The sequence below is a fragment of the Eptesicus fuscus genome, chromosome 2 (genome assembly GCF_027574615.1).
Source record: "Eptesicus fuscus isolate TK198812 chromosome 2, DD_ASM_mEF_20220401, whole genome shotgun sequence".
In the NCBI taxonomy this organism is placed as follows: Eukaryota; Metazoa; Chordata; class Mammalia; order Chiroptera; family Vespertilionidae; genus Eptesicus; species Eptesicus fuscus.
Genome location: NC_072474.1, coordinates 50673665 through 50695588, shown reverse-complemented (window position 1 = coordinate 50695588; position 21924 = coordinate 50673665). Strand labels below are relative to the sequence as shown.

Below are 21924 nucleotides of genomic sequence, written 5' to 3'. Positions count from 1 at the left end.
TACAGTGTGATTGAAACTTCGTGGCCCATGCACAGAAGTTGGTTTTCGGCCTGGGAGAGTCTATTTTGAAGAAGTGGCATTAAAACACTCAAGGGGCCAAAGAGCCGCATGTGGCTCATGAGCCGCGGTTTGCCGACCACTGGCTTAGCATAAAACAACTCCCCTCCCTTTATTGGTACCTCTCTACATGACAGTCATAACACTACAGAAATGAGAACATCATAGCTACCTCATGTGTGTGCACACGCAAACAATAAGACGTAAGTCATGCAAACGTTATAATTAGATTTTCGTCTTCACCTTTACAAAGGCTAGGCCAGTTCATTTTCTTGTTACCCTGGTAAATTTTCACATAATAACATACAATATGCATACCAAAAATTGAGTCCAAATTAAATTCTTATCAAATATTTGGCAGAAACATGCATGCCCGGGGCCCTGTGAGCAAATTTCCCCATTTCCTAAGGGGAAGAGACGGACTCACAGGCTTCGTTCTAGGGCCTCAGTCCACGAGAAAGCTCCATTTCTATGTCACGGTAACTCAGCTCTTGGAACTCAGCAATTCTCCTGGCCTTACAGCATCAGATGGTTGAGGCTGTTTGGAATGATGATGCCATTGACTTCCTACTTATTTCAAAGACTATTCTAGGCCAGTTTTTACTGCATGTACTAAATGGAGAAAGGGACCATTTAAAATATTCCCCAAAACTTAAGAAAGCCAGGAAACAACACAATTCTCTTTATTTGCAACATGGAACTTTATAAGTTAAGGTGATAACTTAGAGAAATGTGTAATTCTCTGCCTATTCAAGTTAACTCTAGTATCTTCATCTATAAAAGTGATAAAGGGACTACCCTTCTAAACTGATATGGTTAAAATGAATCATTTGGGGGCATGGAGGCTAAAAATGATAAAATAGTGGCAATCAGTAAGTATGATGAGGCCCAAAACAGGTTACAGAAAAGCTGAGGGAGGTGAGCTCAAGCTTTAGAAATACCCCACGCCAAGCGGACTGGCAGGTTGCTATCAGGGACAAAATTTTCCTGGGGCCTCTGTAGGTCTTTGACTAGGTGAGGAATGGTGTGTGGGTGGGTGGATGTAAGTATTTTTGGAAAGGCGAGTGGAGTGGATACTGCCGTGTGGAGGGCTGTGATTCGGCCGCCACCAAATGCCCACATCCAGACAACAGGCACGTTCAGGGAGCTTTGGCTACACTCACCGACCCTATCTCTCTCTCTCTCTCTCTCTCTCACACACACACACACACACACACACACACACACACACACACACGTGTGCACATAAGCCATCCTGTTCTCCTCGGGGAGGCATCTCCAAAGGAAGGCGTCCGCTGTGCACGCTCTCCTTTTAATACCTACCTGCCCCTGGGGAGAAACTCCTCTCCCAAGTGCACTCAGGCTAACAGCGATCACAACACCGTGCACGGGACCTGAAAAGTGTGCTGCGCAAAAAAGGGAAGACGTTGCCTTTCGCTGTTTCTCCATATTCACCAAAACCTACTGCTTAGCAGATTTCATCTGCACAGGCCACAGCCACCGGGCTTATGTCTGATTTCTCTAAACCAACCCGCTGAACAGCTTCCCTCTGACTATGTGCTTAAAAGAGAAAGCACGAATCACTTAAAAGAAGAAAACTGTGTCTACAGAACCACCTCAGTCCCAAAGGTAATTTAGGGATTGGAATGCAGTCGTGACTACGTGTGCAAACCCCCCGGGGATGCCCTTGGGTGGGGGTGGTATATATATAATTAAGGAGGCCCGGGCAGGGGCAGAACGGAGGGCTCTCCTAAAGAGAAGCATGGCCCAGGCCGTATTTCTGCCAGGGCTTTGGGGACGGCGCCCTCTCGCCTACAGACAGCGCCCTCCTGATGGGGGCGGGCGTGGCTTTCCCCCGCGAGCAGAGTGGGATACTTACAAACTTGAGGAGGAAAGTGTTTTCCCGAAGAGCTCCAATGCACCCTGCAAATCCCAAAATGAACATCACTCCTCCCACCACCAGGAAGAGCCAGACAGGGTCGAAGCCGCCGAGGTCGGTGATGGAAGAGATGTTGGACAGGACTCCCTGGGGGCAGAGAAGAACACACAACAGGGCCCCGGGTGCGGGGTTAGTTCTCCACCGTGAAAAGGTTACCGCAACTGCCTTTTCCCCCCTCCGAAGAAAAACGGCCGCGGCCACACAGAAAACTACTTTCTTTCCAAGTCTAGACGGGTTCATATTGTAAGTAAAACTATAGGAAGCGAAGAAATGACCCCAAGATACCACTGTTAGACCGTGCGTGGAGATGTGGAAATTACCTCTGCTTTCGCTGGCCCCACACATCAGTGGTCTGTGGTAAAAAACAGGTGTGTGAGAAAAACACGCCCCCTGCACACCTGAAACTAATACAAAATAATACTGAATGTAAACTATGATTTAAAGATAACACTTTTTAAAGGGGGAGGAAAAAGAAAAACACCTCCTAATACCCAGGAAGCGGAGCCGTCCTTAAGTCCCAGGACATGCGGATCGGACAAGTGCCTGCTTTGAGCCCTTGGCATTTCTCAGGAAACAGGGACTCTTCACGCTCACACCGTGGCCAGGCCCAGACACGAGCCCCTAGAAGTTTCCCAGGGAAACTCTGCACCTCAGGATCCGCCCTGGAGCTTCACAGGAGACCCCGTCAGGCTCAGACCCTCAGAGCTGAGAATTGGGATTTAAACGATTTACAAATCAACAGCCACTCCCTGGGTTTCAACCCTTTCATTCTCCGATCACAGGAACCCCGAGTGATTTCATTTCTCCCCAAACAATGCCACTTCCTTCCTGAAAAGCCTTTCTCCCTTAATGGGACCACGTCACATGTCACCCAAACCTGTGTTAGGAATTAGGAGATTATTTTTCCTCTAAAATACAAGGTACAAATGTACTATTCCTCCTTATAGACACCATCTACTGTTATTTTGAAACTGGATGTATGTGAGTGCTAAATACCCAGTATCATCATCCATATTTTCTTTTAAGTTATTTTTGAACTCTCAAAATCCCCACAGTATGTCATGGTATAGTTTGCTATACAGTCTTAATATTAAATAACTTGTTTTCACAGCGTTCGCAATAACCCGGAAGAATACAAAGTATTCATCTGATTTTATAACTTTGAGGAAAATGGAACCTAGAGAGGTTTGGCGACCATACAGCTAAGGTCATACAGCTATTGTTTTGGACCCGGAAAAGACTGTCTACTTCACTGCTCTTATTCTATCAAGTGGGAGCCAGGTACTTGCATCCAAGCACGTCCCAGTCAGCACTGACCAATGCCCGACTCTGGGAGCCGTGTTAGCCCCTCTTAAGGTAGTAGGAACATTTGGACAAGGGTATGGTGTGTGTTAGGGGTAAGGGGAGCAACACCTTAAGAACAATAATAGGCTATTAATCTAGAGCAGATGAGGAATTAAGAAGTCTTAGAATGTACAACTTAAACCTTATGACAAAGGCCAACGCTTTAAATAAATCACAGATGAAGGGTTGAGAGATTATGAAAGCACACAGGAATGTAGGGCGGATTCACTAACTTCTGGGATGACATCACAAAAGACAACCACACCCTTCACCAGGATGCAGAGACCAGTGTTTTAATACAATCTTGTGTTCTTAGAATTTCCTAGTTTTGAGCTCTGAATACTGGTGGTGGGGGTGGTAAGATACAAAAATACAGTGACCGATTCTTCACCACACAAATGATGCTAAGACAGTGGTCGGCAAACCGCGGCTCCCGAGCCACACGCGGCTCTTTGGCCCCTTGAGTGTGGCTCTTCCACAAAATACCATGTGTGGGCGCACACGTACAGTGCGATTGAAACTTTGTGGCTCATGCGCAGAAGTCGGTTTTCGGCCTGGGCGAGTCTATTTTGAAGAAGTGGCGTTAGAACACTCAAGGGGCCAAAGAGCCGCATGAGGCTCGAGAGCCACGGTTTGCCGACCACTGTGCTAAGAAAAGTCACACAAAATTTAAGCGACCGTGGTGAGGACCCAATGCTGGAAATAAATCAACCTCGCCTGTCAGAATGCCTTTCTTTAAACACAGGCATTGGGTTTTAGACCTCCCTAGCCAGGGCACAGAGGCCTTTGCGGGTACAAGATAACCGTCTTAAATTTTAAAAAGTCAACTTCATCATGGGAAAAGTAGGTTCAATTTCCTTGGCACCAAAACGAAGAGGCAGCAGAGGTGGAGAGACAGGGAGAAGTTCCACCACCAGAGGCTAGAAATGCCAGCACGTCCCAGCCACGGTGAGGGAGGCCGCCTGCGAGCCACGGCTTCCCCTCGGGACCGAGCTGGGAACCTCTGTCGGAGGGGCTCCAGGACCGGTTCCCACCCTGGATCGGAAGCTGGGACTTACTGACTCCTAGGTTCCTTCCAACTTTAAGACTATTCTATGATTTCATCCATTTTTAATAGGCTTTTAAGTTGGGATTCACACTCAAGTGTGCACAAAGATCAGATTGTTCACCCGGACAGCGTGGCAAGGGGGTTGAGCGTCGACCTATGAACCAGGAGGTCACGGTTCAATTCCCGATCAGGGCACATGCCTGGGTTGCGGGCTCAAACCCTAGTGCGGGACATGCAGGAGGCAGCAATCAATGATTCTCTCTCATTGTTGATGTTTCTATCTCTCTCTCCCTTTCTCTCTAAAATCAATAAAAAAATTTAAAATAAAATAAAAAAAGATCAGATTGTCCCCACTCCTCCGTGACCCACAGCTGCACACACAGAGCTCTCTGAATCACAAGGACAGTTATCCGGGCACCTCTGGCAAACCAAGCAAGCTGGCAAACACACCTGTGCCCAAAACGCCAAGACACGCCCGCCCCACAGGCAAGACGGTCGGATCCCAGCGGGCAGCGGACTCCGGGGTCACCTGTCCTCTCCGGGTTTCATCTGGAGGATGAGAATTTGGCTTCTCACATGAACTCATTTTCGTACTTCAACTCTCCCCAGCCTGCACGTTCAGTTTTAATTGCCAGGCCTTCCGCTGTTTCCATGGAAATGACAATCCTTGGGGGGCCTGTCTGGACTGCAGATTCTCCTCACTTAATCCTAAATTCTGGCAAAAGGCAGGGCTGGAGACGGATACGGAGCGGGTGTGGGCAATGACACTGTGCAAAGCACAGGACGGCCAAGAACTTTGTTTTTACTGGATCAGCTGAAAACTAACTCAAATCTTAAAACACCAAGTATGGAAGTCAACGCCCAATGCCCAAATGTGCTCGTGGTTAGGACCACTTGCCCAGATGGAGATGAGAAAGCTGGACTCTCTCACCTGTGCAGTGTTTCCCAACTATTTACTGAAGGGCAGGCAGTCTCACTGTTTCTGACAACACAGGTGGATGAAGGGGGAGCTGGACAGAATCCTGGCCACAGAGACTGGATTACCAAAATGACAGCTGAGCCTTCTGTGGCCTTCAAGATGGGCTCTCCCTAGACTTTGTAATTGTGTTAAGCTCAATTTGACAAATGAATCAGAAGTGCTAGAACATGCCTACCGAAGAGTAATTATAATTAAAGCTTGTAGTTGACAAGAAGCCGGAAGGAAAAAAAAAATCTAAGATTACAGGTAAGTCTGCCAAGTGATTTAACATAGACACGCATTCGAGGTAAGTCCTCAGGAATGTGTAAGACCACCACCAGCAGACAGACACCTTGTCTGCTGGGAACCTGTGGGCACCACCCGCTCCTTTGGGGAACCACATTCCCCCTTCTTGTAAGAATTCCTTCTCCCCCACATCCACTCCATGAGCCCTTAAGCGCCCGCTCTCACATGACCCCGTGCCTCTGTGAGAGCAGGCAGCCTGCATGCCCTTCCTTGGAAAACAGGGTTAGAACAGACATCCCTCTCCCGTGGCCGAGATTGTGAAATGTCAAATTCTGGAGCCACCTCCAGTATGCACTTCATCACGTGGAAAAAGTCAGTCTGTAGTGAGATATAGAAAGCCAGGACTTACAAAGAAACAAAAAATTGGGAGGAAGGGAAAATTCTAACCGTATTATAACCCCTGGACTGACCACAAGTGAAAACCCCTTGACTGGATGAGCTGGTTCCCTTTGGGTCTGTCTTTGCACCCGGGGAGCCCTGCACAATACAAGCGCCACTTTGGATAAACTACATGTGAGTGCTGCATGGGTGCACCTACACAGGTACGCGTACACACACACACACACACACACACACACACACACACACACTTGTGACCAAAACTGGAGCTCACACTTCATGCTGGAAATAAAGTATGGGGGGAGGGGGTGCTCCCTTTACTCGGCTGGCTGATATTTCCAGTCAACATAACCAGTAAGCCGGTGTAAACAGCTTTCCTGCACGTTGACTCACTAGCAATTCAGCATCAATAAGGACATGAGTTCCGGATGGAACTTTGAGGTGCTTTGTCTATGTCACTGACAAATAATGCATGATCTAAGCTCCAACTCTCCATCTAAACTTGAATGTTCAGTCCTTGGGTTTAAATGCCAACTTACCAGAACTCAAATTTGCTGGGAGATAAAGAAATGCAAAATGTTCCTTGGCTACTCCCTGCTGTTCCCAGACCTGCTGCGTGAGGGAGCAGGGCGCACAGGGAGCCGGCATCTGTATCGCAGCGGGAGGCTCTTCTCGGCGTGCACCCTGCAGCTAAGCCCTGGGAGACGGGGAGGGCGAGGACGCGGGACTTTGTGGGAAGTCTGCACATATCCCATGAAGTGGAATCGAATTGGAATGAGGATAAATGGAGGAGAAGCAGAGCAATTAGCTGTGGGTACTGATTCCTTTCTCCTTTTCCTTTGGCTGACGTGAAAGCAGAATTCTGAACAGCACTCGCGGAGACAGAAAGGGGAAGACTGAGAGAGAGCGCCAGAGACCAAGACTGCAGGTCACAAGAAAAATTCATTCAAATACTACAGACTCAAGAACACCGGAGGACTTCCTGCACATAGATTCTTCATTGCTACATTAAGATTATAGTCATGTATCCACTCCGTATGTTCCCCTATCCATATTCTTCTGCCCCACAGTCATCTAAGGCTACACCTGTGGCTGCACCAGGCAGCGGAGGCAAAAACAAATCAAAAGAACAGAGAGTGCTGCTATACAGATGAAATGACTACTAGCCCATTTTAAAAGTTGACAGAAACACATATATTCAGCAAATTAGCCATTCCACAAATGGGCTTTTGTGGAATGGCTAACTTGCTTTGAAGAGTGATCCTCTGGTGAAAATAGGTGGTTTCCATTATCCATTCAGAACTAGACAGATCTCAGAACTTAGCATGTGTCTAAAGAGGAACACAGTAAGGGAACATGCCTAAGGCCATCCTATATAATAAAAGCCTAATATGCTAAGTGTCCAGTCATCCAGTAGTCCATTCAACCAATCAAAGTATAATATGCTAATGATATGCTAAGGCCACTCAACCGCTCGCTATGACGTGCACTGACCACCAGGGGGCAAGACAGCTGACTAGTCGACCAGTCGCTATGACATGCACTGACCATGAGGGGGCAGACACTCCAACTGGTAGGTTAGCTTGCTGCTGGGGTCCAGCCAATCAGGACTGAGCGAGATGGGCCAGACAAGCCCTGGAGTCTTTTTGCGGGCCCTCCCTGGCTGGCCAACCTTCCGTGTCCCTCCCCGGCCCCAATTGTACACCAGTAGGGTCCCTCAGCCTGGCCCTCTTGCAATCTGGGACCCCTCGGGGATGTCCCAGAGCCAGTTTTGGCCCGATCCTGCAGGCCAGGCTGAGGGACCCCACTGGTGCACGAATGCGTGCACCGGGCCTCTAGTATCATTATAACAGAGTTTAGGGAGCCAACAAACATGTGGATGTGTGTCCATCACAGTAGAAGGGGGACTAATACTGCAGCCCCTTCGACAAGCTGGCTCTGGGTGTGGCTGAGAGCACTGCGTCCTGCAATAACCACCCTGTACAGCACTCAAGCCCGCCTGGCTCCTACCACTTCCCCTGTCTCCTGAAACACATCACAGGGCCGCCTGGTCAGGGCTGGATGTGGGGCAGAGACAGACAGGGCACTATAATACAGACACCTTGTGCCAAATCCCAGTTCCGCTACTTACAACCTGTGTGATCTTGGGCAAGTTACCAAACCTGCCTACGCCTCAATTTCCACGTGGGTGAAACGGCACCCCATGTCATAAGCTTATTCTGAGGATGGAGGAAATATGCAAGTAAATACAAATACTATGCTAAGTGCTTGGCACACGGTAAGAATTCAATCCAAGTTCATCCCCATTGCATTGTTCTACTAGACCAGTGGTCGGCAAACTCATTAGTCAACAGAGCCAAATATCAACAGTACAACGACTGAAATTTCTTTTGAGAGCCAAATTTTTTAAACTTAAACTTCTTCTAATACCACTTCTTCAAAATAAGACTCGCCCAGGCTGTGGTATTTTGTGGAAGAGTCACACTCAAAGGGCCAAAGAGCCGCATGTGGCTCATGAGCCGCAGTTTGCAGACCACGGTACTAGACCAAGAGGAAGACATAAGCTGCTATAGAAACACACGGCAGGTGCTCACCCAACTTGCCCTGGCCACACCCAATGTCATGCCTAACGGAGATGGAGGAACTGACTTAGTCACTCAGACGCTCAGAGTCAAGGCAGAAGGGAGAACCCACAAGTGAGCAAAAGCCCAGAGAAGAAGACAGCCCTGAGGGGTGGAAGCCAGGAGCACACAGGGGGGCGGGAAGAGCAGCGAGAAGTCAGCCAGCCGTGGTGAGCACACTGAGCAGCCACATCACCGGGTCGGTGGCACCCTGACCCAAGAGCCGACCCTCCGCTGCGGAGGACCCGACTGGGCACACGGGTCCCCGAAGAGTCACTGCTGCCGAGTCGCTGAGCCGTGTCCCGGTCCCTGGGAGACCTCCCCGTCCAATGGTTTCATGAACATTGTATATTTCAGGAAGAATGAAAAATCATCCCCTCTTCCCGCCAACCTGCGTCTCCCCCACAGCCCTCAGACAGTCAGTGACCTCGGGGATGCAAGCAGCCTCTTCCCCAGGCTCCACACGAAAGGACCATGTGCTGAGCATAACTCTTCTCCTTGGGAGAGCTTCTGTGCACGTGCAGCAACGAGAAGGCAAGCGAAGCTGCAGATCGTCGCACCGATAAACCTCGGGAGTGTCTGCGGTTTGTTCCACCCAGCACAGCGCCGCCTCCGTGTGCCACCTGGCAAGCTTCAGTTCCTTCTCTCCACACACACACACACACACACACACACACACGGAAAAGAAATGCAAAAATAGCCCTAATTAGCCCCCCAGGTCTGGGGCTCCTCTGCTTTGGCCTCGACAAGCACATTCCTTCCAGCTGCTGGATGAGAAGCAGACACAGGCCTGCGGAATGCGCGCCCCACGCCAGGCCAGATGCGCCCCCTGAGATGGATGAGACCGCGGCCTGGCTCTCCCACCCTCCTCGCCCAGATCCCCCTGGCTAAAGGCAACAGCTTTCCTAGAGGCAGAGAAGTATCGCCCTACTTGACAACGGATGACAAATAGGACATTTTGAAGAAAATGAGCTCCTCAGAGAGGAGTGGTCCTGGAGCTGGAGGTGAGGTTTGTGACCGTGTCCACAGGAAGACCAACCTGAGACAGACCGCAGGAAAACCTGCCCTAAACCTTCATCGAAGACCTCCCGAGAGGGCAAACCACCCTGTACACCCACAACCCCCACCTGGCTGAGGAATGGCTGCCGAGCCCAGAGGGAGGGCTTGGGACATGAACCAAAGGGAGCTCGCTAGACCCTGGCCATCTGGGGGGCGGGGGGAGGGGGGGCCGGAGGGGGGAAGAGGTGGGGGTGCAAGGGCGTGGGGGCAGCATCACTCAGGGCTGGCCCAGACGCGAGGTGAGAGGAAGACCAGTCTCTCTGAAGACACGTGGTCTCCCGTTTTCTCTCCTCATAAAAGGTCACCAGTGAGACTAACAGTCATCCTTTCCTGCCACAAGTGGTTGCAGCCTGCCTTGGGGGAGGGCGGCCATCCCACAGGCCTCCACGAGAGCCGGCAACCCAGCAGCTGCAGGGAGGCCCGGGCGCCAGGTCCCGTCGCTGGTCCTGCTCACGGAGCTCACAGAGCCCTGGCGGGGAGGCCAGATCTGAGCGGGGCAGCAGGCGGCCGCGAGAACAGTGGCACGCACCGAGCTCCCGGGAACCACTGGGCAGAGGACCTGCAGGAGCTCCACGAAGACCAGACATCACCCCTTTACCATCTGCCAGGCCAGATGGCAGAGCCCCGCCCCCACCCTGCCCTGGAAGGAAGTGGGCAGAGGAGCATCTGGTGTGGGGGGCGGGGCGGCAGGAGGAAGCAGGGAAAGAGGCCTCGCCCTGCTCCCCTCGTCAGGGGCCCAAGGGAGAACGTTTTAACCCAAAGTTAGGTTTGGGGGTTTTTCTCCAGCCCTGTGTAATAACTGGGCCTGGACCTGTGCCTTCACACGAGAGTAGGACTGGGGTACCTGAGAACGAACCACAAAGTCGCTGAACTTTTGACCCCACCTGATTTTCATTCCTAAAAAAAAAACCCTGAGGGACATACAAAAAGAGAACATGTAAATTCTCACTGTCCAACCGGGACAGCATGCCAGGTCATCCACTAGCTTTCCAGGTACTGAGCAAGGCTGTTTGGTTTTTAGATTTTTGGCTACAACAGGGAACTTGAGGGGATGACTTGGATAACTGAGGAAGAGAGAGATGCAGACCAACTTACACCATTTCAGTCACTAAAATAAAAGCTTCAAAGAAGTATTTTCAGCATCTCAGGAATGTCTCCGTAAAGCAGCCTCAGAGCCAGGCATGTATCTCTCTGTTCCAGTGACCGAGTAGGCACTACCACCCACCGCCTCCTGCAGGCTGTGGGAACGGGACCCCTCCTTCGAGGAACTGCCTGGGTCACTGAGCCTCATTTCTCTAATGGGCCTTCTTGGAAAAACAGGGAGCTTTTCCAAAGTGAGCCTGCTGTACGATGGTGACAGGAAGCAACTAGAAGGTTCCAAAGTGAGACCTACAATTACAGGCAGTGGGGACGGGTGGGGGTGGGTGGGGGGGTGGATCCTGGAGGGTAGTAGCCCCAGGAAAGCCATGGAGAAGAGCAAGATGGGGCTGCAGCTCTTCCGACTCCCACCCCCCACCCCCCATTGGAGTTAGGAAAACGCCAGCCCTTTCCTTCCAGCCACTGGCTCCCTGTTCCCTACGGAGCCCAGCTGGGTGAATGCGAGGGAGGCTGATGGGGACAGGAGAGGGGACTGGGGAAGAGGGTCAGACTCCCAGGGTGCTTCTCTGGGCTCGATCTCCTCGCCTCCGAAACAGCCGGCATCCTTCTCTACAAGTTTAATCCTACGTGCAGAGATCCCAGAAGTGAAAATGAAACCCCTGTGTGAAGAGCTATTGATCGTGTGTGGCCTTCTACAACGTGAGGTTTTTCTGCATATTCTCTCATTTAGTCACACACCCTCTGGGCATCCACGGTGTGGGAGGCATGGCGCCGGAACTGAGCACAGAAGGGCAAGGAACACAGGCTCCTGCCCTCAAGGAGTTTTCAGGCCAGTTTATACCCTCCATCCGCCTGGTGGGCCTGTGCTGTGTGTGTGGGGGCGGCGGGGGGGGGGGGGCGCGGAGGGGGGCCAGAGGGCGGCCAGGAGGAGCAGTAGAACCCCGAACTCACACTGAAGGCCAGTGAAGGGCACTCTTCCTGCTCTGAAAAGCGGAGTGTCCCCTGGCCCGCAGCCCCTCTGCAGGCAGCACCTCCCTTGCGAGGCTGTCAGTGATCCATCCCTCCGCCTCGCGTCTCCACCGAAAAATTAAGTCATACGCAAAAACGTTGGGCAAAAGGGGAAAGGAGAGGTGCCTCTAATTTCTCCACAAATTGCGACAACCAAGTACAGATTCTCATTTTAATGCCAGAAACGCATGGTTCTTTTCTTTCCTGACACCCAGAATTAGTGGATTCGTTGTTCCTACCACTGTACCACTATCAGAGCCCACATCAGAAACCACATGTCATTTTACTTCCCTTCATGCTGTTAATATAATGTGCTGACGAGAGATCTGAGGCAAATACTGACTTCTGTACATGAACCAGACAGGCCACAAAATAGCCAGGGTTGGAAAGAATGCTTTCATCATCCTTTTGCTCAATCTTTCTTTCGCAATCAATATTTTTTGTGCCAGTTAATGTTCTAGGTACTGGAATATAGACATAAACAAAGCCTCCACCCTCACAGAGCTGACTTCTTAGTGGAAAAAGGGGAGAAACACCAGGAAGAAGGAAGGCCCAGGGTGGGTGAGAGTGGCTGCTTTAAATAAGCCAGGAAGGCCTATGGACAAAGGTGACATCTGGGCAGACAGGAGGTAAAGGAAAGTGGATCTCTGGGGGAGAGCATACCGGAGAGTAAAGAGCACGTGCAAAGGCCCTGGGGTGGTGAGTTATGTTTGAGATTTTGGAGGAACAGCAAGATGATGGGTGGGGCTAGAGGGCAGCAGGGGAGGGCACAGTGTGGGAAATAAGAGCCCAGAAGTAATGGGGCACCACATACTGCTTTGAGTGAGATGATAAGTTCACTGGAGGGTTTGGAGGGGAGAAGTGATAGAACCTGCCTTATATTTTAAAAGGACCACTCTGGCTGCTGCATAGAGATGGGCCTGAGCCATGCAAGCAAGATGTGGTGGCAGCTTAGATCCAGGGGTAACAGTAGATAGAGATGGTGAGAAGAAATCAGATTATCTACATACTTCCAAAGTAGAGCTGACAGTATTTGCTAACAGATTGGACGTGACATAAGAGAAGAGAAAGAAAAGTGTCTAAACATCTGAGCAAGTGGAAGAACACTTGCGATTGAGAAGAGCAGGGGTGGGGGTGGAGGCGAGGACTTCAGGAGTGCTGCTTTGGGTTGCTAAGTTTCAGAAGCCCATTGGGCATTTAAGTGGAGATGATAGGCAGGCTACGGACTATCCAAGTCCAAGTCCAGAGGTCGGGACCAAAAATCTCAATTTAAAAGTCATCAGTGTTAGATGGCATTTAAAGCCCCAAGCCTGGATGCGACCTCCTAGAGCAGAAGTCCCAGGACCGAGCCTGGGGCTCTGCAAAATGTAGAGGTCAAAGAGGTGAGCTGGAATTAGCAAAGGAGCGTGAGGAGGCACTGCCCATGAGGAGTGTGGGAGATCTTGGAGGCCAAGTGAGGAGAGTGTTTCAGGAAGGGAGGACTGATAAACCATGCCTTGGTCCTTGCTTTCCTGTAAGGGTTGCTGAGTACCGGGATGACAAAATGATATGCTCCGTGACCCAGATGGGTTCAATAAGGAAGTGGCAGGTTCAACTAAGTCCCGAGGCTGGTTAATCAGAGATCAAGTGAAGGCTATGGTCTATCTATATAAAGACAAGATGCAGAAATACAATCTGATGTAATGACAAGTAGATGGATTAGAAACTGCTTGACTGATGACACCCAGGGGCACATGTAAGCGAATGAGTGTCAACCCCAAAGGAAATGTCTAGTGACATGTCATCGGGCTCTGTCCTTGGCCTGCTCAACACAACCGCAGCTTTGATCAGTGATAACTAAGCTTGACTGCAATCAGAATAATCTAGGAGGCTTGGGACACAGGGCATCCATGTGCACGCAGACCTGCAGGACGTCCCCAGCGGGGACGGGGAGGAAGCGCTAGAGGAAGGCCTGCACAGAGGAAGGCATTGAGGGAGCAGGTTGATCAAAACATACAGCTAACACCACGCTAAGTGGCATGGGGAATGTGCTGGATGGCAGCTGGGTGAATGTGGAACCCTGCACTGACTCTGGAGAGCGTAAACCTAGCTGAATCTGAGACCCACTTGAACTCTCTGGGGTCAACAGCGCGACCCCCGGGGACATAACCCAGCATGTGCTCCATGTCCCCTAAAGCTCTCTCTCCATGGTTCACAGGACACATGAGACGGAGGTCAGAGGAGCATAACCAAGATGTTGAAGGGACTCCACCCAAAGAGGAGCAGGTGTTTAGCCAAGAAACTCAGAAGAAACTAGGACTCCACCCTGAACACCTCAAGGGCCAACCCGGAGAAGGACCGATTCTGTGGGATCCAACAACCCCTGAGTGCAAACTACGAGAACATGGGTCTACTTTGGTGCCAGGAAGGTCTTTGCAACAGTAAGGGTAACCCAAAGAGGCAGAAGTGGTGAGTACTCTGCCGTAGGAACTGTTAAACTTACACTTCAAGTGAGCACTTGTTACAACATTTTATGCGTACATGGATACATTTTACACATCGATGTGCGCCCTTCCTGGACTGGAAATTCCCAGAGGAATTGCATCCCGGAGTCCAGCGCGAGCCCGTCCCCATGCTACGTGCTCAACAAACGTTACTTCGATGAAAGAACTGATCCTGGCTGGATGCCACCGGGCCTGCTGTGCAACAGCAACTCATGCGACATAATTGCTAATGTTCCTTCTGACACAGCAGCTCCTGTTATTTCTGAAAAGCTGCACCAGTTCTCTGGAGACGCAGTCAACCTCTGCATCGTCACAGGCGATTTGGAGTTTAGAAATGAATTATTTAATTATTACGTGTAACAGTCAATAGTAATATTAGCCCCCTTGTTTAAAACTTGGCCTGGAATTAAGTAAGTATGAGGCATGATAATGTGTGCCTCCAATGTTTCTGCAGTCCACATAGAAATGTGTATGAAATCTGACCCTTCCAGCTGTGACCCAGTTCAGAGACTTGCCCCCAGGCCTCCTTTCAAGTAAATGTCCCTGCTCTCTCCACGGTGCGGGGGGTTACTTACTGACTCACAGGCTGGAGTTACCGCCCGCAGGTGCAGGCCGCCCACCACCCGTGGCTGGCTGTGTTTCACCTCCAACCTCATCCTGTCAGAGGCCTGGTCCAGCTGAGACGTTAACCCAACGGGCTTTGACAGAGCATCCTTTGCAGTTACCAAGGTGATGGATGCACATCACATCCTCCTTAGGAGCCCCCCCAAACCAAACCAATTCTCTGGGGTCCATGAATCAGAACCTGGAACTCTCCTAAAATTGGAGGCAGCTTCCAAAGCCCCCATCCCGCCCCAGTCCCCGGGTAGGAGTGGACACGCTACAGTCATGCGTCCAGGGGAGGGAGCCATGTCGCCGAGAAGCATTTACTGTACAGCGGGCGCTGTCTTGGGGGCCATCTCCTTTAACCCGCACAGCGATCCTATGAGGTGATGCTAGCATCCCCATTGCACAAACAAGGAAAGGGGATCTCAGAGAAGCTCACACAGCTGCCCGGAGTCACCCGGGTGGTAAATGGAGAAGCCAGTGTTGAACTCGGGTCTGTTCAGCCCCAAAGCTGTGCTATTTTCCCACACAGCAAGCAGAGCCATCTTACATCAAAGCCAGTTCTAGACACTCCCTTGTCAATATGCCCTGGTGACTTCCTCTCACCCAAACTTCTGCAGGACCCTGCCTGCTGGGCTTCTGCCTGCCTCTCTTGCCACACCCCCTATTCTTCTTGCCCTTGTTCCCTCCTTCCAGGCCTCCTGGCCTTCCTCCTATTCTTAGGAATCACCAAGTGTCTGACTCAGGGCCGCCCTCTACCCAGAATGCTATTCCCCCAGACCTCTGCAGACCCCCCCTCCTTCCTCCAGGTCTCTGCTCCAATGCCACCTCCTCAGGAGGCCATTCCCAGCGACTCTGTCAAAAAGAGGCCTCTTCCGTCACCACTCTCTAAGCAGCCCTTACCCTGCAGCTCACATTTCTCCGCAGCACTTACCAGCGCCTGAACACATCCTCGGCTAGTTGACGGCTTCCTGACAGCGCCCCCACTGGAATGCAAGCTGGGGGGGGGAGAGGGGGGGGCTCTGCGTCACTCACTGCCGCGCCCCAGGGCCAGGGCCAGGGCCCGCGTGCAGCAGGGCCCACCAAATTGGGTTGCTGTCTGTCCTCGCCCTCTGCCGCCTCCATCTGGTCCCAGCACACAGAGGCCTGCTACACAGCAGCTGGTGACCTTGGCCAAGTAACGTCAGCTCTCCAGAGAAACTTTCCATTTACTGCCCGTGGCCCTGACAAAGAAGGGACTGATACTGCACCCCGCCGCCCCCAAAGACCGCATCACCCCCTTGCTCTGATATTTGCTAGTTTTAGAATTTTGTGATTTTTATCAGAGAAGAGACATTTGGTGCAACGGATGAAACAAAAAGATAATTATACTTCACAAAGAGAGAAAAAAGCCTTCGAAACAACCAATTGTCTGTTTATTGCTAGACTAGACAATTCATTCATTTAATGCCTCCCAGCATCTTTTCAAAGCAGATGGAATTGGACTCTCATTAAAGCAGAGTTATAAAAAGCTGTGTGATCCAGCACGGAGCCAACCAGAGGGCTTCGAAAAGCAGAATTCCTGAGCTTCCACCAACACAAATCTCCCAGCTAATCCGGGGATGGAGGCAGAAGCTAGTCCTAAGCCAAGAGAAGGCCCGTGTTCAACATAAAGGTTTCTAGAGATAAAATCATCTCTGTTTGGGGAACTTAACTCGTCTCCCTTCATCAGTAATCCCCGCCCTGGAAGGTGGCTCACTTTCCGTAAACCTCCTGACATTTCGCAGGAGTATTTTGTAAATAAACAGAAGGTCTTTCATTTCAAAACCCCTTGATGCTGTCTATCTGAACATTGTTTTAGTGGTGGAAATCCCTACTGGCATCGGAGGGGCTTTTGTTTACCGGACTTGCTGAGTTTTCCTCTCCCTCCTTAACACATAGAACACTTCAACGGAACTCTTGGCTTCGGGCTCTGGTCTAGCTCAAAGGGTGACATACCACAGAGATAAGGGAACAATCTTCTGGGGAAATTTAAGCCAACCTCTTCGTTTACAACTTTTAACCAACCCATCCACCCCTCCTTCTTCCAAGGTGGGAGATGACGAAGCTGTGCGGTGTGGCCAAGCAGCAGGACGGATACATGCTGCCAAGGATTCCTCTACCAAACAAGGGAGAAGGAGAGTCCCAGTGCTTGGCCTCCGTAGGGAAGGTCACGCAGGAAAATTACCGGGTGCGGATGGGAGGGGAGGCACGTGGAGGGGTGACCTGGGACGTGGTGCCACGAGGGTGCTGCTTAGCACACACTGCCCGGTGCTGTGTCCTCACTGCAGCCTAGAACATGCCACTCCCTACTTCCAGATTCTTCCCTTTACTCTCCTGTATTTGATCATAAGTCTCGAATATTCCTAAATGCTTTCAATCAGCAGACAGTATTCTCATTCTTTAGCACTAATGATAAGTGTTCACATTCTTTAGCATTAATGATAAGTTTATCTGCTATTCAAACACAAATGATATCCAGCTTCCTTCACAGGACATGCTAACAGCTGATCACATAACACTCACACTAAAAATAATAATAATAATAATCTTTATGGCTTGAGTAAGCTTTCAAAAGGTTAAAAAATAAATAAAAGAGAAAGAAGGCTGCAGGTAGTTTAGTGATATTAATGAGCATAATTGAAATTCCTGTGCCAGGAGGAAACCTTCCATGGAGCACGTACCTCTGGCTCACTGATACGATTCCAATGTGCAGTCTCTGTTGTGCGAGTGTACTGTTACTTCTGTAATTATTTTGATACTAGAGGCCCGGTGCATGAAATTGTGCACGGGGGGGGGGGGGGGGGGTCCCTCAGCCTGCACCCTCTCCAATCTGGGACCCCTCGAGGGATGTCCCACTCCAGTGGGATCGGGCCTAAACGGGCAGTCAGACATCCCTCTCACAATCCAGGACTGCTGGCTCCTAACCACTCCCCTGCCAGCCTGATTGATACCTAACTGCTCCCCTGCCGGCCCGATTGCCCCTAACTGCCCTCCCCTGCAGGCCTGGTCACCACTAACTGCCCTCCCCTGCAGGCCACCTTGTGGTGGCCATCTTTGACCACATGGGGGAGGCCATCTTGTGTGTTGGAGTGATGGTCAATTTGCATATTACCTCTTTATTATATAGGATTCTGGTCAGTTTAGGCTCCATTCCTAAAATATGCCATTATCTTGCAAAAACGTGTTCCTTAAAGAACCATATTTGTTTGTTTTGTTGTGTGTGTGTTTTTTTATTGAATGTATTGGGGTGACACTGGTTAATAAACTTATATACGTTTCGGGTGTACAATTCTATGATATATCATCTGTATATTGCACTGTCTTCACCACCCAAAGTCAAGTTTCCTTCCATCACCATTTATCCCCCCTTTACCCTCTGCTACCTTCCCCTACACCTCTTTCCCTCTGGTAATCACCATACTGGTGTTTGTGTCTAGGGGTTGTTTCTTTGTTTGTTTTACTTAATCCCTTCACCTTTTCACCCAGCCCCCCAAACCATGTTTGTTTATACTCTGTGGTTTCAAAGAGGAAAAAGAGAACATAAAGTATTATGTGCAGCCTCTAACAACCCAGATGTGTGATTTTTATGATATTCAACTTACTTTTTCATTCCACGCCCACAGTCCAATTCCAAGAAATGCTATTCCCAGAAACTGAAAAAGAGAGAAAGCAGTGTAAATATAAGAGTAAACACCATGTTTTTACTAATATAAATTAGAAAGTTTTCAATCAATTCTTTTGCCACTTTACCTGGCTGAAAACCGATTTATTCTAAAAATCTGAGTAACAGTCTTTAACAGAAAAAAGAAAAGAAAAAACAAAAACTAAAACAGAATCCCCCTTGATTAAAGTTATTACAGCATTAAAAAGGGTTGGGTAAAAAAAAAAAAGTGGGTGTATATATGCAATGACATATTATTCAGTCTTCAAAAAGGAGGAAAGCCTGCCACGTGGGAGCACATGAATACACCTGAAGGACATGATGCTACATGAAACAAGCCAGGAGGACAAAGACCACATGGCATCACTTACATGTGGAATCTAAAAACGAGCAAGTCAAACTCATAGAGACGGGAGGAGAAAAGTGGTTTCCAGGGGTGGGGGAAATAGGAGAGATGGGTAAAAGGGTACAAACTTTCAGTCAAAAGATGAATATGATCTGATAATCTGATGTCTGACGTGGTGACTACAGTTCATAACACTGTATTGTATAACTGAAATTTGCTAAGAATAGAACGTAAATGTTCACACACACACACACACACACACACACACACACACACACAAAAGGTAACCATGTGAGGTGAAATTGGGATGTGTCTTAAAACCGATGGTACCTCTGCCAGGCTGGGGTGGCTCAGTGGACTGAGTGTCATCCCATTCATCAAAAGGTTACTAGTTCAATCCCCAGTCAGGGCACATGCCTGGGTTGTGGGCTCCATCCCCAACAGGGGGCATGCAGGAGGCAACCAATCGATGTTTCTCTCTCATCAATGTTTCCATCTGTCTCTCCCGCTCCTTCCCCTCTCTCTAAAGCAATAATAATAATAATAATAATAAATATTTTTAAATGATACATCCACATATATAAAAAATGTATGTACAAAGATTTTTTTTTAGTCGATGGTACCTCATAGTATTTTTGCCTTAACTATACCAAAAACAATAATGTCGCTTACATGTTAACAGGTGTGACATATAATAATGTTGCTTATATGTTAACAGGGTGTTAACAGGTGTGATGACACACTATACAGTGCTGTCCACCCACTAAGTGCTCAGTGATCAGACTGGGTGCAACTGGCCACGAGGAAAGACTCATTCCTCACCTTCATTAGCAACTCAGAATTTCCTGTCCAAACACTGACGGGGAAAGAATGGGCGGCTGAGCGGAGGCAGGCTGATGGCGGCAGCCACTGTTTATTTTACTGACATCTGGATTAAGCTAAACGTCAGGAGAGCTGTCCGCCGAGCGGAGTGCGCGCGGAAAAGGACAGTGAGGGTGGCCATTCCTCCCGGGTCCAGGGAAACCCGAGAGCTGTCCACCTGGGAGGCCTGCACCACTGGCTGCGGCGGTGACACACGCAGGCTTCAGCTAACAAGCCGACAGGGGCTGGGCGAGCAGCGGGGGCAGAGGGAAGGGAACCCAAAACACACAAACCATGGACCGCCCTGAAAACGGGGCGGTGTTTTTAAAAGCAGGACTTCCCCAGTCTCCCTGCAATGACCCCGCTTCACCACGAGGCTACGCGACACGTTCTGAGCTCCTGCACGGAAAGCTCCGGCGTGGCCTTGGCGTGGCCAAAACTGAGGACCCCCTGCCTCCTTCTTTTGCTCTCAGACATGTGAGAAGTGTTTGCTCAAGATTTCTTGTTTTCAACATTCCAACAGGAAAACGATGGTCAACCTGTCTACTGCCCGGGTCAGATTGCTACTTCACTTCACGTTTCTGACCCCAAACCACAAAGATGCCATCCCCCAAGGTACTTGGGGCTCTGTGGTACAAAAATAAAGTCACTCAGCATGTTTCTCTCTCTCTCTCTCTCTCTCTCTCTCTCTCTCTCTCATTTCTAGGTCCTGGAACAACTGGGTAACAGGGGACAGGAGTACACACAGGATCCCATCACACCTAGAAGGCACCGAGCGCTTGGCTCCACACATAGGACATCAAATGCCTCCCACGAGATGCCTGACTCTCTAACGCTAAAGCCCTTCGCGGACAAATGTTCCCGTCTCCCCCGAGGCAGCGTTTAATCACAGCATCACCACGAGGTGGGCGGATGTGGCAGAGGACACTGCCGTCAGCTGTGCTTCTTGCTGCCGACGAGGTGGGACATGTCACCTCTCTGAGGGCCCTGCCAAATCGCTAACATTTATTTCCCTCGCTGCCTCACCAGCCGCTGTGCTTTGTGGGCGGTCTCTCTCTCTAGCAGCACAACACGTTTATTTTGAAGTGCAGGCACAGGTTAGTGAGGCTCCCAGGGGCACACAGCTGGAAACGCCGAGATCGGAGCCCAGGGAAGTCTAACATCGAAGTGCACGTCCTCTCCAGCCCTGATGAATCCCCATTCCCCCACGGCACAGAAAGCTGCGACATTCAGGTGAGAATCCTATGGAATCAGAACGGGGCATGACACATTCCCTCTCCAGGGAGCAGAGGGAAGTTGGGGTAGAAAGAGACGAAAACCTCACCTTCGCCTGAGAACTGGCGGAAGAACAGAAATGCCCCACCCTGGGGCCCGCCATGGAGGGAAACAGAAAACCGAGAAATTCCACAGGGGGTCAGCGTTCTCCTCTTTGTATAAAGTTCTCCTTTCTCTTCCTGCCACTTGGAAACCCCTTGTGCTCTCACAGACCATATACATGGATTGGAAACCAATAGTTTCCCACAAAAAAAAAAGAGGAAAAAAAACCTCAGGATTTAAAAGAAGACTCACAGACTGTTCCTTTATAATCTTGCGCCAATATGTTCTGCTTTAACCGTGACTTTCCAAACGAAGGTTTAAGAACTTGGAGAACAAACCCTGGATTTAAAGACAAGGATCGCACTCAATACCTAAGCAAGAGAGCGGTGCGGGCCGGGGCCTCCTCACGCACATACCTTCGCAGCTACATCACTCGCAAATGTCCTCCGCTTACTCTCAGCCCATGTGTTTTGTTTTAGAATCAAGCTGTTCCAGCTCCATGTAATTAAACAGAGAGGAGCCAGGAAACAGAGACAGGCACGCAGCACCGAGGCGCTCAGAGTCCCCCTTCCCACCTCTCGCAGAAAAGAGGACCGTAAACCTCCCAGCTGACCTCATTAGGAGGCCCGGAGGCCCGCGCACAGGGAGGGAACAGCTGAGAACACTTCCAGGCAGCTCCTCCTTCGGCGGAACAGCAAGACAGATCCGACGCGTCTTCCCACACGGCCATGTATGCAAACACGAGCACAAATGTTTGTCCACCCGAGTTTTGATGTTTTAAAAGGAATAACAATAATTTTGCCAGCACTTGTTGAATGCGAGTAGGAACTAGGCGCTGTGTTTCTTATGAAT

The 21924-nt window shown here is 50.0% G+C and overlaps 1 protein-coding gene across 1 annotated transcript in view; it reads right to left on the bottom strand.

Annotated features, from left to right (window-relative positions):
- Positions 1-21924, bottom strand: part of TSPAN5 (tetraspanin 5) — a 165677-nt gene that overhangs the window by 10409 nt on the left and 133344 nt on the right. Inside the window, exons 2-3 of the mRNA XM_008143522.3 lie at positions 18490-18540; positions 1937-2083 (exon numbers count right to left, since the gene is read on the bottom strand). Of these exons, the coding sequence (XP_008141744.1) occupies positions 1937-2083; positions 18490-18540 (198 nt within the window). The remainder of the gene's footprint in view (positions 1-1936; positions 2084-18489; positions 18541-21924) is intronic.